The sequence below is a fragment of the Dreissena polymorpha genome, chromosome 2 (assembly GCF_020536995.1).
Source record: "Dreissena polymorpha isolate Duluth1 chromosome 2, UMN_Dpol_1.0, whole genome shotgun sequence".
Taxonomy (NCBI): Eukaryota; Metazoa; Mollusca; class Bivalvia; order Myida; family Dreissenidae; genus Dreissena; species Dreissena polymorpha.
Window position 1 is genome coordinate 139,934,758 of NC_068356.1, and position 16,232 is coordinate 139,950,989.

The 16,232-nt window shown below is 36.2% G+C and overlaps 1 protein-coding gene across 1 annotated transcript in view; it reads right to left on the bottom strand.

Moving 5' to 3' along the window:
- The window catches only part of LOC127870128 (echinoderm microtubule-associated protein-like CG42247), a 42,816-nt gene that overhangs the window by 26,030 nt on the left and 554 nt on the right, over nucleotides 1–16,232 (bottom strand). Inside the window, exon 1 of the mRNA XM_052412783.1 lies at nucleotides 14,416–16,232. This exon is cut by the window's right edge and continues 554 nt beyond it. Coding sequence (XP_052268743.1) covers nucleotides 14,416–15,573 — 1,158 coding nt within the window. The 5' untranslated portion in view covers nucleotides 15,574–16,232. The remainder of the gene's footprint in view (nucleotides 1–14,415) is intronic.

The following is a 16,232-nucleotide window of genomic DNA, read 5'->3' on the forward strand; positions in this document are numbered from 1 at the left end:
TTTAAGTCGCTCAATGGACTCGATATAAAGAAGTGAAACTCCAGCTACTGGAGCAGTATTGCATTCTCATTATAAACAATTAGTTTAAGAATTAAGCAGCAAGCTGTTAAGTGCACTATAGTATAGACGTAAGAAGACATACAATTTAAAGGAAAAATATATTTGTGTTAATATAATTGCGGCGTAATATATAAGTATAATGTACACAAGAATGTACACAAGACCGATAACTTAAGTTCGAACATAAGTATTCTTAAAAATTAAAGAAATTAACTGGATCAATATGTCGCACAAAACGAAACGTACTAAAACTGAACAAACGTTCGTGCTCCTTTTATACAAGTTTACATGAATTACATATTGATAAGCCACTGTTCTAAATGTATGTCTTAAACATCAACATGAAACATACATCTTATTTTGATGTAATCTAAATAATTTAATAAATGCAAAACATTGTATACGCGAGTCTAATACGTGATAACGGCAAAAAACCTGTTCTAAGAAGGCGTGCGTCAAACATTTGAGAAAGGTTTATGGTTATCTGATTCGCTGGTATGTGAGTGTATCAATTATATTGATTCAATTATGGTTCCGCATCTCGCCTGAGAAATTGCCCGTCGTCAGTTTGTCGCCACAGACAATATTTTAATATTTAATATTCAATATAGTTTTAAAGATTATTCATGCAGAAGATTTGTACAAGACTCTGGTTAGATAAAGGCGATTGCAATCCTTAAGAAGTATATCTGTTTTACTCATTAGCGTGAAATGTGAAATCTTCTATTCACATAACACACATGATGGACAATTGGTTTAAACTTACAGTTAAGTCCGGTAATCTTGCGCGTCCGGTAATCTTGCGCACTTCGCATTTGCGAATCTCGCAGACGACGAATGGTTTTCTTTAGCGATGAAAGATGGAATTTCACATTTTAAAGAATTAACGGATTTAATAGTTACGTATTCCATGCAAAATTAAATACGGTCATTTCATTTCAACACCGGTTGCGTCATCCCTATACATCGTAAACACTGGCCTTCTTACGAAAAATTCAAAATGAATCACTAATTCCCTGCAGTCTTTAGCGTTTTCATACTTAAAATTATGAATTCATATATCCAACGTGTAATTTATTATTCCATTGCACAATATCCGATCAGTTTTGGTATTTTTTGCCATAAAAATATATCGCATCAGACGACAAAGTCATTATTTCCCGCCATTCTGTCAAACCAATTTGGTATAATCTCCGCATGCGCAATGGCCTAGTTTTGATATTTTCTGTAAACTATGGAAGCATGATCGTGGTATCAAACCTGTTATGCATTTTTTTTCACGCATACCGGTACTTTTTTTATTAATTGTACACTATTATTAGTGACTATATTATTTATTGATTTGTAGTGAACAAAAACTGCACTAGAAATCCACATTTAATTTCAATGGTTTTACAAACTGATTTTAAAAATATTTTTCTGGAATGCTTTTTGTCAATTATTGGACTCCATATGTCTACAATTTTGGAAATTTTGCCTAATCGAGGTCATTATACAAAGTGCGCAAGATTACCGGACACTCTGATAGTTTGAAAATGAGGTGAGTCATGTTTGTTTTGAAATCAAATCGGAGAGTTCTTCACTGAATTAATTAGATATTTTTGTGTTAATAAGCACATGAACTTATTATTTTCATAATAAATTTAGATATTTTGTTGCCAATTTATAAAAGAACATGTTTTTAAACCAATTGATCCTTAACTGCGCAAGATTACCGGACAGCATCGTATTTATTACGACATGGTACCATATTCACAAGTTACATTACATCGACATAGGATTGGGCTGAAAGGCGAACCTTATTGGAGCCCCTTTTCTGATACATTTGTAAATAATATATTTACGCATGACATTATGTCATGACGTCGTAGTAAATTGACAATACAAAATGCAACTTATATACAAGTCCACTGCCAAAATACAAAATGCAACGTATATACAAGTCCACTAACATTGGTGAAAAGAAACATATATGATGGACAATTATGCTTGACCCCCCACCCCCCACCAAAAAAAATCAAGTACACATCAAAAATCTTCGTCGATTTGTTATATTTAATTTTATTTATTTCGAGCCAGAACATTTATTCAGATCTTCATTTCCTTCAAACTTCTTTTTGCGACGCACATTTTGAGTTGCTACTGTTCAGTGTAGATGCGTCAATTTTCCGATATAAGATGCAGATTCAACCGATATTGCAGAATGAGATTGTGTTTTGTGTTTTTTAAATTATAGGATACATATGTGAGATTCCCTCAATTGGTAGAGCTATAGACTACACATGCGGGTATAGCGAGTTCGATTCCCGACCCGGTCACCTAGCTTCTGTTGGGATTTGTCATGAACTCCTTTGCAAGACCAGTCTCCCTCTTCTTTTAAATAAAGGGAGCATATGTCGGTTAAACACATAAGTATATGCACTTAATACCAGACTGGATAGATTGTCAATCAATTTATAACAGCAAAATTGTTCGAGCATGTTCACTCACTTCTATGATAAAAATGACGAACAAAACAACTCTCAAAGCAAAAGCAAAGCTTTTCTGTTGTTTATATTGGTTCTGGTTTAGTATTTCTGTGAGATCAAATCATAAACAAAACGCAAGCACCCGATCATCATAACATTCGAAACACAAACGCATTCTGCTATCGACACCTTATGATGAAATATTCAAACATGTAGCGGCATCAAGGACATTTTTCAATAAAACATTGACAGTTAAAAGCCATCCATACATAGCCACAGACATTTTGAATCATCGTGTTTATGTTGAATGTATTAAAAACGACAATAGACTACAAATATAGTTATTACCGATAATGTTTATAACCGCAATGAAGTAAATATTTAAGGAAAATCGTTAGGGCGCAGATGACGGGTCACATTATAACTGACATCAGCCAACTCCGTCATGCACTGCAGTTTGTAGTCTATTTGCAACGCAAATAGGCTTTTGTAATACCGCATTTCAAAATTACAGGGAAACGTTTGTCTCTTTCCAAGCTTTCCCTGATTTTGGGCCGACGAAATAGATATTTAACATAGTACAATGTATTTCGTAATTCTTACAATTTTCATTCGGAAACTTTTGCCTAACATTTTCTTCCAAGAACATTGCTTACACCATTTTTAGTGAATTTGTCTACCGTTTTACGTGAAAAAAAAGTTCTTAGAAACTAAAATAAATTTCGTTCGTAAAACTATTCTACAAATAGATTAGAAATATTGGGATTCCATAATTTTTATTTTTAGAAAATAACCGTCTACAATGTAAACTTAAAAGAATTACGTCCCTTGAAAACAAAAGGAGACAATTATATTACTGCTTCATGCGAGGTATGGACTTTTATTGCTTGGCAATTGTCTTGTTCTTGATAAAAAATCTGTTTGATAGCCTTTTACATTTTCATTCAGACAACTAATCCTTTAACATTTACTTCAGCAGAAACTTCCCTGTATCTTGCAAATGGACTTTCAAAAAAAAACGCCATCGGCGCTCTCGTTTAATTCGAGTGATGCGAATCACTGAGAATTTGAGAACGTCTTTAAACATGTTGTCGCATGTTGTCGACCCATAGGCGCTGTCACAATACCTAAATCTACCCATTCGTTATAATTTTAAAGAAAAAAAAAACGCTTTTCGCGAAGGAAGCTACTGATTTGCGTTTTATATTCGGAGTTGGAATACACAAATGTCAATTCTTTGTTTTTGTTACTATGGAAACCACACCCTTAATATTCAATCGGAAATAATGGGTCCTGTCGTGGTAAACATCGTACAGTTCGATTTTGTCACGTTATGAACTGCCCGCGTCATGTGAAAATGGATGTTGTGTCATATGCGGCCAACGTGGTTTAAGACTACCCTGCGCATATAGAATTAAACTGTCAGATATAAGGTCAGACCATGTATCGTGGGAACATGGTTGGACAAGGTAGCTCCTGACCAGACTTCGCGGTTGCACATCATGCTCTGGGTATGTCCTGGCCGCATATGTCATAAGACCCATTTTCGCACAAAGTATGCTTAATTTTAATTTTCGAATGTGCTCATACAAGGGATTGAACCAATATATATCTTATGATTTTAAGTGCAAAAATTGTTATTATTGCTTGTGTATCTTTAATATTAATTCTATTTCTGGAACAAGGCAATGAACATTGTTTGACAGAACACAATGCGATAAATAAAAATTGTCGTAAGATCGTTGATGATACATGGCCCTGCTGCATTTATAATTAATTCCTGGTCAGAGGACGGATGGAGCGCTTTCATATTTTATATACCGACAATTTACACCGCGCGAAGATGCTAGTGTAATAAGTCATAACGCTGCTCGTGGTATTGATTGCGTGCGAAGGTAAAACATATCATCTAAATAAACTATAGGTGCACAATAGTGTTCATCCGTCGCTATTGTAAGGAATCAATTGACAATTCATGAATGATTGATGAAAGCGTCATAGCTGTATTTATAAAAATAATATAGGATGCGGGATCCTTTTTAGGTGATTGGGGGGATCAATACAATAAGTTACTTCATAACAAAAATATATAATGAATTAGCAAATGAAGAAAAAATAAAGTGTTTTTATTCAATCTGAAGTAAATCTGAAGTCAATATTTATTTAAATTTTCAAAATTTAATTAAACGCTTGTTTAACAGAAGGCATAGGTATACTCGGTATTTTGGACAATTCCAAAAAGAAAGAAAACTTGTAGAAAAGAAGAAGAAAAAAAGAAGATGATGATGACACAGAAGAAGAAGAAGAAGAAGAAGAAGAAGAAGAAGAAGAAGAAGAAGAAGAAGAAGAAGAAGAAGAAGAAGAAGAAAAAGAAGAAGAAGAAGAAGAAGAAGCAGAGGTTTTAAGCAAAAACGGAATATAATTATGCTAGAAAGAACGGCAATAAGTACAACTTAATAAATATTGAGCACAAACATTATGCGCAAAATACATTAAGTATTTTTTCGTAGACAATATACGGTATATACATGTTACAGAAACAAGGCGTAGATTTTTAGGTATGTTTTCTACCTTAACTATAAGTATTAGCAGCTTGTATGTGTAGAGCTCTCTCCGTAAAAGGGCCGAAAAAGAAGATGGAGCGTTTACATTTTGGAGTAATATTTGTGATTTGCATATTTAACCCATTTATGCCTAGGTCTAGAAAAAAGGCCTTGACAAACAGCGTCTCATCAGGGTCTGCGCTGTTTGCTTAAAGGAATTTCTGTAAGAAATATTCTAAATATAGAAATAAATATACTAGACAGCCCTAATGTTGGAAATAAATTGATCCAATTTAGAATGATGGAAGAGTCCACTAGGCATAAATGGGTTAATTTGCATCTGATATAAACGCTGGTTTCCGCTAAGGATCCCATATATCAGGAACTACCGTTCGAAGTTCTATTAGCTGGCTTATGCTAATAATTTTAATCGTTGGAGAAAATATGTGCTAATCGACGTGAAACGTGCTAAATTGTATGAAACACACGCACTATAACGAAGAGTGAACATGCATATTAGTTGAAATTTAAAAATATTGTAAATTGAGTATTTCATTATACTTTAGACATGGCAGAGTGAACGGACGGACGATACCGAATGGACACCAATATTTGACGACTCCTATCTGTCGAAACGAAAAAACTACGACCTGACTACTTACTTTACTGCGCTCTGAACTGTCTGTTACAAGAAATTGCTTGTATGTATACGGTTGTTGTTTAATAATGCTATACAGTTATGCACGAGCTTCTGTTAGTAAATACATTTAACCAGTACATTCTTATCTTCCTATCAACTCTACAGGAAAATGAAGACAAACTGCGCTAATTATCAAGACAGTTTATGTACCTAACTGAACTCCCGTTTGATTGAATAGATGTATAAATGTATGAAATTATATTTGATATACCCCCCCTCCTCAAAAAAGGGTAATTAACTGTATGAAAATCGTGAAAAAAATCATGAATCAATGATACATAACTCGCGTAAAGCATACATTCCACATATTCATTCTAATATTTTCTTGATAAACGCGAGATACGGTCATAACTTCTCAAGATTGAGGATCGAGTTATTTATTTAGATCGTTCCGGTTATCCAGATGGGTTATCCAGATACGATACTAAGTCATTGATTTCCGATGTCACTTGTACGTCAACACCAGTATATTACTGTTGTAGACACCAGTAAATAACATAGATCACGTAATCAAATATTCATACAGTTGCTTTGTATACTTAAACAGATTCGTGTGTGCTTTCTAACGCTACATTCGTATATATCTTTCAGATCACAAGTTGAAAGTTGGCCGTTAACCCTTTGCATGCTGGGAAATTTGTTGTCTGCTAAAATGTCGTCTGCTGAATTTCTAAAATTAGCATTTTCTTCAATTTATTTCAAATAATACTATAAGAATAGCAAACAGTTTGGATCTTGATGAGACGCCACGTTCTGTGGCGTCTCATCTGGATGCAAACTGTTTGCAAAGGCCTTCAAAACTCGGTTCCAGCACTGAAAGAGTTAAGACAGATACCTATACATACTTTTAAATTGTTAAATATAGATACTTCTTATAGATGTATCTTGAAAACATTCTAAGGCAGATAACAATATACCGGTAAGCCCTAGAACAGGATAATTCGACACCAGACTCATGTTGTTGTAGTAGTATATGACGCAACCCATTCTCTAGGAAACACAATTAAAATCCGCTTTGAAAACATGCGTACATATATATTTAACAATCAATAGTTTTGATGAACCAATTTATGTACGATTTTGCAGATTTGACCCTCGACCTGAGAAAAATGGGCTCAATGCATGTGCGTAAACTTTCGCTCCCAACAAGCCTGTTCAATTCACACAGGCTAATCAGGGACGACACTTTCCGCCTAAACTGCGAACATCACAGGTTTATCTATAATGACAATGTTCCCAGAAAGAGGCTCAAATGTAAACACAGCTAAATGTGCTTTAAAGTCATCAATGTGTTGTTACTTGAAGGATCACAAAGCACAATAAGATACGTCTACAAATGTCTATAATCTTATATCATCATCGCTTTTGGATATCACGTATTCATAGACTACCGATAAATACTTATTATACAAAACAGCACGTGAGTTGTGTTTGTGGTTTAAACAAGAGCGCGTTATGATGTGTGTGATTTTTTATGAATCGAAATTAATCCTTTAACTTGGAAGGAATTCATTTATTTCCTAACGAAAACCTCGGCTGACCCTGGGAAACCCCTAGCCAAACCCTAAGCAACCTCTGGGCCAGTATTCCCCAACCCATTATTAGACTTGAGTATAAGAAATAAAAAACAACAAATAAATCCCCAACCCATTTTTTGACTTAAGCATAAGAAAAAAGAAAAAAAAATCTTACCACAGACTTTGAATAGAATCTGACTATCAAAGGGGATTATGTCATAAGCATCCTGTTCTATATGAGGTTTACTGTAATTTGAGGTGTCAACTGTTAAGTTAGCATAAAAAAGAATATTTTAGAACTAACATTTTAAAGTATATTCCTTATTCATAGTGCTAGCAATGGTTGGTGAATACCTGCCCACTCTCTGTGTCTCTTGATGAACACGGTTCACGGATTGTTTGATTGAGGTAACTCCTTAACAGAGCCGTATCCACTTATGTACGTTAGTCTCAAATTTTATACTAAGCTTAAGTTTTGACACAGACTCAGACATACAAAACTTAATTCAAGAAAAATAAAATGGTAAGTTTCAGACTCAGACTCAGTAAGATTAGTCTCAAATGCTAAGTCTATAGCTTTAATACAATCTCGACGTAACGTTCTAAGCGCGTTTACATTATAAAAAGAGTTCAAGTTTGAGTTACATTATTGATGAATACAGTTCCAATATCTTCAGCTAGCAAAAACGTGTTTTGTATAAGAGTTTATTACTGTTGGTATATAATACTTATTGTATTTTGTAAGAGTAAACTTGGAAACCAGCCTTAAAATTTACTTTTCAAATATTTGGATATAGTTTCACTCTTAAAACATTCATCACAAGAGACAGACTTTTAATCGGAAAAGCCAGTGTAATAAACGATATATATAGCAATTAAGTACATGATAACGGTGTTAGCAAATCGGATTCTTCAAAAAAAAATCAATAATTCATTGTATAAGTACTTAATGTATGTATTATTGTATACCATGCGATACAAAAATCAGTGTGTAATAACAAATAAAAAATATAACAATAACATTGCGACAAATCTGAGAACACAACCTGTTAAGAAAAGTCTATTCATAACTGAAATGAAAAGTTATGTTTCTTTATATCCACTAGAACAATCGCAAGAAATAAAAACAAGAGACAACAGAACAAAGTTTATAAATAAACTAATTAAAAGTATCAAATGAAACTCTTGACCAATACACACTAAAGTGAAAGGAAAACTCGACGACTGAAATTAGGGTATACACGAATAACACGATCTGCAACAATTAGGTTCGCGATTAGTGCAATCTATATTTCTAAGTGGCGCAAAATAAATTCCCAGAATATTTTAAATGCGTAGGAAAACGAGTGATTTAAACGAAACTGACAGTGGTTTCAGTGGTTTCAGTATATCAACCGCTCTCTGTGAAAACCGGGCTTAATGTGAAAAAGTAAAGTTTTTGTCCCAGATAAGCATATGCAGTACGCGCAGTCAAATCAGGGGTGACACTTTTAGTCTGCAAGTTTCGTTTACAAGACACTTCCTGCAAACAAACAATTCTTAAAAATCGAAAACTGTCGTCCCTGATTTGCATGTGCTTCATCAAATAATGCAGGATTAAAGAAGGCGTCGGTTGCCGTTTACCGGACCCTTTACATTTTCAGAAGACCGTACAGTCTTGTTGCTGTTGTTTTACAATCATTTTCATCTCCCTAAATTTCGATTCCATTCCCGTTCTCCGTGGTTTTCGCAAATCAGAAGGAATAGAAAGTGGTAATTTATAATCAATTACGTAAAATTTTAATGGGATAGCCCCATTCGACTGATAAGACTTTCAAAAAATGATATGCGATAGAAGACTCAAAGGCCATTCAACATTGCCAATGGGAAAACTTTCAAAAATATCGGTGCACCTGACATCGTGCATTACTTACTTCTTCTCTATCGTCCCATTTGTTCGGTCCAGTGTTCATGTTATATCGCTCAATATCATCTAAGTATCCGTCCTCAGCCTCTGCGTCCGCCTCCACCAGCCCGTTATCGTGGCTCTCTCGTAAACTAGGCAAAGGATCCAATCCCGCGCGTTTCTTTCCGGTCTTACCATTTTCTCTGGAGACCAAACTGTTGTTTGAGACGCGCCGCGTAAGTTTGGAGCCCCTTATGTCGTCAAGAGAGGCTTTTCCGGTTTCTCTGGAGCGAGAGGTTATTTGCGGTTTTCCTGCATTCGAGGTCTTTGGTGGTTTGTCCGCCATCATGGGTTTTAATGGTACTTTCTCAGGTTTCTTGACACCTTTTACTGATTTAGGTTCACTTTTAACTTTATTCGTCCCCGGTTCAGTGAAATTTGATTTACTTTCTCGCTTGGTCAGTTTACGGTCGATGTTTTTCGATTCAACTTTCTCGACGGCATTATCTTCGTCCTTACCTCGTCCGTTTTGTTTATTACCGTTCTTTTTCACAGAAGTTTTGTCGTTTTCTATGTCTTTTCCAATATGATTCAAATCGTTGCCGCTGTTTTCTTTCAAATTTTCGGCGGTTTCTGGATAATTCATTGGGTCAAACTCGTTTTCTTTGTCAAGTGTAACAGTTCGGAAGCGCTCCTTGTCGTTTTCGCCCCCAAGAAATTTCAAAGAGTCATTGAGACTAACACCGTCGTCCTTTGGAGATTCCATGTAATAGGTATTAATGTGCAACAACAAATATATATGTCGTTTGAATGATATACAACTTGTGTATAAAAATCATTGCTTTGAATGGGCTGTTGAAATCCTCAGTGCAAATTACTGTGAACTAGAAATAACTTCGCACTCAAACACATGGATAACTTATATTATAAACTGTCTGACAACCGTTGACAAACTGACTTCAGAATGTCGAAAACACAGTTATAAATAACAAGACCGTTTACAAAACAAACATGTGTCTCATCAAATATTTAGCGCCTAGAAATGAACCGGTCGGACGAAACAATAGACGCACAGATGAAACATGGATTGTCGCTAGATGAATTCCAATCACAATTTTCTTTTATTCTGGAACGTTTATTATTCATTAAAAATATTTATCGCCTGGAAATGACAACGCCAGTAGGTATATGTTAATTCAGTCGCATCGATGAATCTGATAAGTCGACTTTGAATTCAACTATTTGTTGTAGTTGAAACGGAAATATTGACTGGAATTGGCGCTAATTAAACGCAAATAATGGCATGTGTTATTACGCTTGTTTAATTAGAGCAATTAATATACGTATAATCAGAAATGTATAGAAAAATAAACTCCCACTATCACAAATCGCAGAATAAAATATGGATACATTGAGTTGAACGGAGTTTTTGGTAATTAACTTAGGTTATGTTTGTCTCATGAAATTCAATAAAGTAAGTTTATGCACTAAGTCCATTAATTTCTCGACATCATTCACACATTTTTAAGAATACGAAACTGAACATCCTCATGTCCCAATCACCACCATCGCAGAACTCATACTCCATTGCACTCTTTCGTATTTGGCAATCCTTTGATATTATCGAATAAATAATAAATCGCCGAACACCGTTAATTGATTTCTCGGATAGCTGGTTGCTAGGTTGGTGGGGTCTCAATAACCTGAGGATTCTGTTCAATCATGTATGGAAATAAGCAATTGACTGGACTATAGTCGATGGACACGTAGTGTTTTCTTTTCGCGTTTTGCTCATGAAATATTCATAAAACAAAGGACCATACGATTACAAATCAACACAAAGTCATGAATCAAACGGTCTTTAAACCGCCTCATTAATACTTAAAATAAATTATATGTTATAATGACCAACGTTTCAAAACAATATCTGAAAATCTTTTAATGAATCCGAACAGTATCCAGAATCCGAGTTGAATATCTTTATATCAGTTTCTACATGTATATCAAATTATTTATGACTCATGCGCAAACTGAAAATCATGTCAACATAGTAATATAATACGCCATTATATGTTTTTCCCGCAATAAATCACCACGCCAGTGTGCCGAGTCAAATATTGTATGTGGTAGCAAGGAACGACAACTCTGTGTGGAGACTGTCTGGCACTATCACGATTGCCACTCTGAATCAGCAGACGATTTATTGCTAAAATCAGCCTAATGTACGGAGGATTCCAAAGATTGTCGGTGTATCATCATTGCCGAATAGTCATGCATAAATGCGGCCCCGTTATGTTTATTCTCAGGTAAATATTTCGTGCAAAAATAGACTCGTTTGACACGTTATATTTTCAAAAGAAAATGGAATGATCTTTCGAAAAACGTAGCTTGGTCATGGAGACACTGACATCAAACATAACATTGTTACACACCACAAACACGGATCTTTAATATTAATGAAACAGCATGCACCCGACATTTTATTGTTACAGACAAGCACCACAAATATGGATTTTTAACATGAATGAAGCAGCATGCATTAAGCATTAGATTGTACAATACATGTAATGTATCACCAATAACGATTAATAATATGCATGAAGCGACATGAATAAAACATTTAATTGTTATAAACATGTATTACAAATGATTATTTAAGCATTGTTCTGAGAAAACTGGGCACAAGAAAAAGTCCGCACAGGCCAATCAGGGACGACACTTTCCGCCTAAACTTGATTTTCGGTAAGGAGGGACTTCCTTTAAACTAAAAATACCATAAAAGCGAAAGTGTCGTCCCAGATTAGCCTGTGCGGATTGCACAGGCTAATCTGGGACGACACTTTACGCACATGCATTATGCCCAATTTTCTCAGAAAGCGACTCATTTTAACTATGCATGCAGCGTCATGCATTGTGTAAGGAACGCAGAATGCAAAACACTGTATTTCAGGATCTATGCAATGGAATGCTTGATGCATCATATTGTCGCTCTCAGAATCATCCGTAAAATCATTTTGTCTTCAAACACAATTATCCTTACATGAAATCATAACGGAATATAGTCACCCGCTTCATTAATCTCTATCCATGGTGACATATAAAACTTATGGTCAATAAATTGTCAGACGCGCTGTTTACAGTGCAGAAACACTAGAAACTTTATGAATAAATTATGTTGACCTTTCATAGGTGACTTACTGCTTCCCACTCGTTTACAGACCTGATGAAGCTCGAGAACATTATCTGAAGGCCTATTCTTGTTACAATAGTCCATCTTTTATTTCAGCCATGTGACCAGTAACTTTTGAGGTGCGCCCTTGGAAAACCGGTAAACATGCGTGTGCGTTAAGTGACGGCCAATATTAGCCTGTACAATGCTCACAGGTTAATCAGTGTGGACACGTTTTGCTTTTATGGTATTTTTCAATTTTCATTGAAGGGAAATCTCTCCCTAGCGAAAATCCCGTTTAAGCGGACAATATCGCCCCATATAAGCCTGTCCGCACACTTAACGAACATGCATTAAGCCCCATTTTCACAGCGGGGGGATCATAAACAATACATACCAGTTTTAACATAAGCGTAATCAAAGCTGGATTCAACGGATTAGGAAATCGATGCATAAAAAGGTGTCTAAAGGGTTGGAAACCCATTCGAATCTTAAAACAAGCTTAGAATTTAGTGTTTAAAAATTAAATGTAATCTAAATGCAATAATCAGTCATACATGTACAAGAAATATTCAGTCATATGAATCGATTAATAAAAAGATACATTTCCTTTCTTCATATAGAGCGGAAACAAAGCAACAAGGGAGATAACGTTTACCGCTTTCAGTTTCAATTGAGCCGCGCTCTGTGAAATGGTGGTGAAATGAATGTGCATAAAGTATCGTCCCAGATTAGCCTGTGCAGTCCGCACAGGCTTATCAAAGACGACACTTTCCGCCTAAACTTGATTTTTGCTAAGAAGAGATTTTCTTGAAATGAAAAATATCATAAAAGCGTAAAGTTTCATCCCTGATTAGCCTGTGGGGTCTGCACAGGCTAACCAAGGACGACACTTTACGCAGATGCATTAAACTCCCTTTTTAAAGAGCACGGCCTAATTATAAGCTCCCTTGAAGAAAAGTTTCAATCAGATTGAAAATAAAAGGGGAAGCTTTGGTCTAATATAATCTCGATACCGTTCCCAATGCAGATATACACATACAGCTCTTTCCTATGGAAATGAATTCAAAGCGCGAACATTTCAAAAGTACTTTTTGTAGGGTTATACATTCTCAATATTCTCACTTTTTCTTCAGGTATGGACCAGCAGAGAAATAATCAACGCTCAACTACTTTATTGGGAGAGAGTTTTTGGAAATTATATTATGAATAATATGTGTATTATTATTACAAGTAGTAGCAGTAGAATATATCCATATGTACCTATATATATACGTGCATAATATGAACAAACACATTTGCAAAAGACAATTGGATCGTTGCGGAAACTGTCCAACGAATATTCGAATATCCGGTAGTGTCAAAAAAACAATATATCATAGCTCATATGCTTTATGGCAGCGATGCTTTTTATGCATACATAGTTCTTAGTCCCCCCCCCACACACACACGAGGCTAACAGACTCTCAGACGGGTCAGTCGATCTGTCGGTCAGTCGGTCGGTCGGTTAGTAGGTCACATGGTAGGTCGGTCGGTCTGTTGGTATGTCAGTCATTCGATCAGTCGGTCTGTCAGTTAGTTGATCTGTCGATCTGTCGGTCTGTCGATCAGTCGGTCATTTGATATGTCGTACTGTCGGGCTGTCGGTCAGTCGATATGTCGTTCTGTCGATCAGTCCATCAGTCGCTTAATCGGTCTGCCGGACATTCGGTATGTCGAACAGTCGGTTATTCGGTATGTCGGTCAGTCCGTCGGTCGGTCTGTCAAAGGAAATAGATATCATCTTTACATACGCCACATCAAATGCATGCATACAATTCAATTTGAGGTGACAGACAAATTAAGGTTACGCAAAACTTATAACGATGCAAAACTCGTTATTTGAACGTGATTACTTGTCCCCTTCGATGATGTTCAAAATATTTCTCCAGCATGCTTTAATGTCACTAACTAGTATATCGGCTTATGTTTAAAATATCTCACGTTTTATAGTGTACATACAAACATTTACATTTTTCTCATGCCTTAACTTTCGTATGGCAATTATCTATGTGATAAGACTAATGTGTTTACCTCGTATCCTTTGGTTTTCCCGACTTTGGTGTACAGTCTTTTCAATCTGAATGGGGGTCTCTTCCGTTTCCGTCTCTGGATAGGCATATACAATCCCGCGTTTATGAGATTCAGACTACTTTTTGAGCTCTTCGATTCCACATCAAGAGGCCTTTGATGGGTTTGTGATTGTCGTTTTGCCTGTTTGGTCCAATGTCTAGATGTTGAAACACTTTTTGAAAACGAATTTCTCGCCATGTTCTCCAATGAATTCCGTTTAAGCGCATGCGTCGATTCCTGCGCATGCGCGGAATCTAAGACCCACGTGGCCACTTTACTGTTTAGATTATAAACATTAGAAGAAGCGTTTAAATGTTTGACGTCGCTATTAGGATTATTTTCCACTTGTGGAATAGTTTGCTTACGATGAATCTTTGGATGTAATTTCCACACAGTAGTTTGCTTTTGTCTGAGTGCTGTTGTCTCTAATTTATCGGACATTTTTTTTGATTTCACAGTTTTGACAACTGTCAAGTTAGTTTGATTTATGGAATCAATTCGTTGAGCACCAATTTTAATAGCTGCACCACTAATTTTCTTATTTACAGTCTTATTGATTCGCAACGGGTTCAGTATCCTCTTCCGCTCCAGTTTTCGCCTTAACTCTGAATCTAAATGTCTCACTACAAAGGCGTTGTCTTTAAGCTTTGTTTTCATAATCTTCAGATCGTCAGAAATGTACTGAGCCTGTTGTAGCCTGGCCTTCTTGTCACTTTCAGAAAAGATATCAGCTCTGTCGTTCACTAGTTCATACACAGGCGCTGCAAATGTCTCTCTCGTGCCAACAACATTATTTGCATGAGGGGACAGAAATGCAGCGCCTTTTTTATCCGTCGTAAAGACGGGAATACCCTTTGAAGCGCGTTTGTGACGTTTTGGTTTCAACTTAAAAACCTCTCGTTTTGATTCCATATTCTCGTTCTTCCTCTCCCCAATCGAAGATGGTGTAGCAATGACGTCACCAAACGTAGCTCTTTCCGTTTTATCGTAATGGCTTCGGATACTTTCTGTCGAATTTAGTCTTTCAAACCGTTTCGCCCATATACCGGCCTCAGTTATGAAAGTTCCATCAGCACTTAACCGTTTAACAGGATTATGGTCTAAACCGAATGTTTTCATTGTCGTTACATCTGATGGTTCTACATGTTCTCCTATCGTCTTGGACCGATTCAAATCGGTTGATTGGAGTTTGCTTTGTGGCGAATATCGTGGAGCCTTTCTAGGTGTGGAGACAAACCGAGGTTTACTGAAAAGTGTTGCTTTAAAATTTGGAGGAGGAAGGCTGAGATCCGTACCTTCTTTGGAAATATCTGCAGCTTTGGCTTCGGAATGTGATTTTGAAAAACCACGAGGACTGACGTCTTTCAGTATTCCAGTAGACCTTCCGGACAGAACTAGACGACGAGACGGTACCAGTGGTACAGAAGGTTCTCTATAATTTGCTTGATTGTGCGCGCTTAGTGTAGCTATTCTCTCTCTGTTAGGTGATGGATTATACGAAAAGTCATCGGGTGCTTTTGAAATAACTACAGCGAACCGGCCAGCAGTTAACAAAGGAACAGAGTGTACAGTTCCCGTCCTGTTAAAGGCATTTGCGTCGGAGCTTGGTTCTGATTTCAGTTTATTATTTTGATTAAATGACTTTATAGTTTTAAAAGATTCATTTTTCCCAGCTTGTCTATGTTTTTGTGGCTTCGGATTAAACACGGTCGACGAAATATCAGTTGACTCAGTAAGGCTTCTTTGAATGTGTTCTATCGGAGTTCTTACGTTACCAG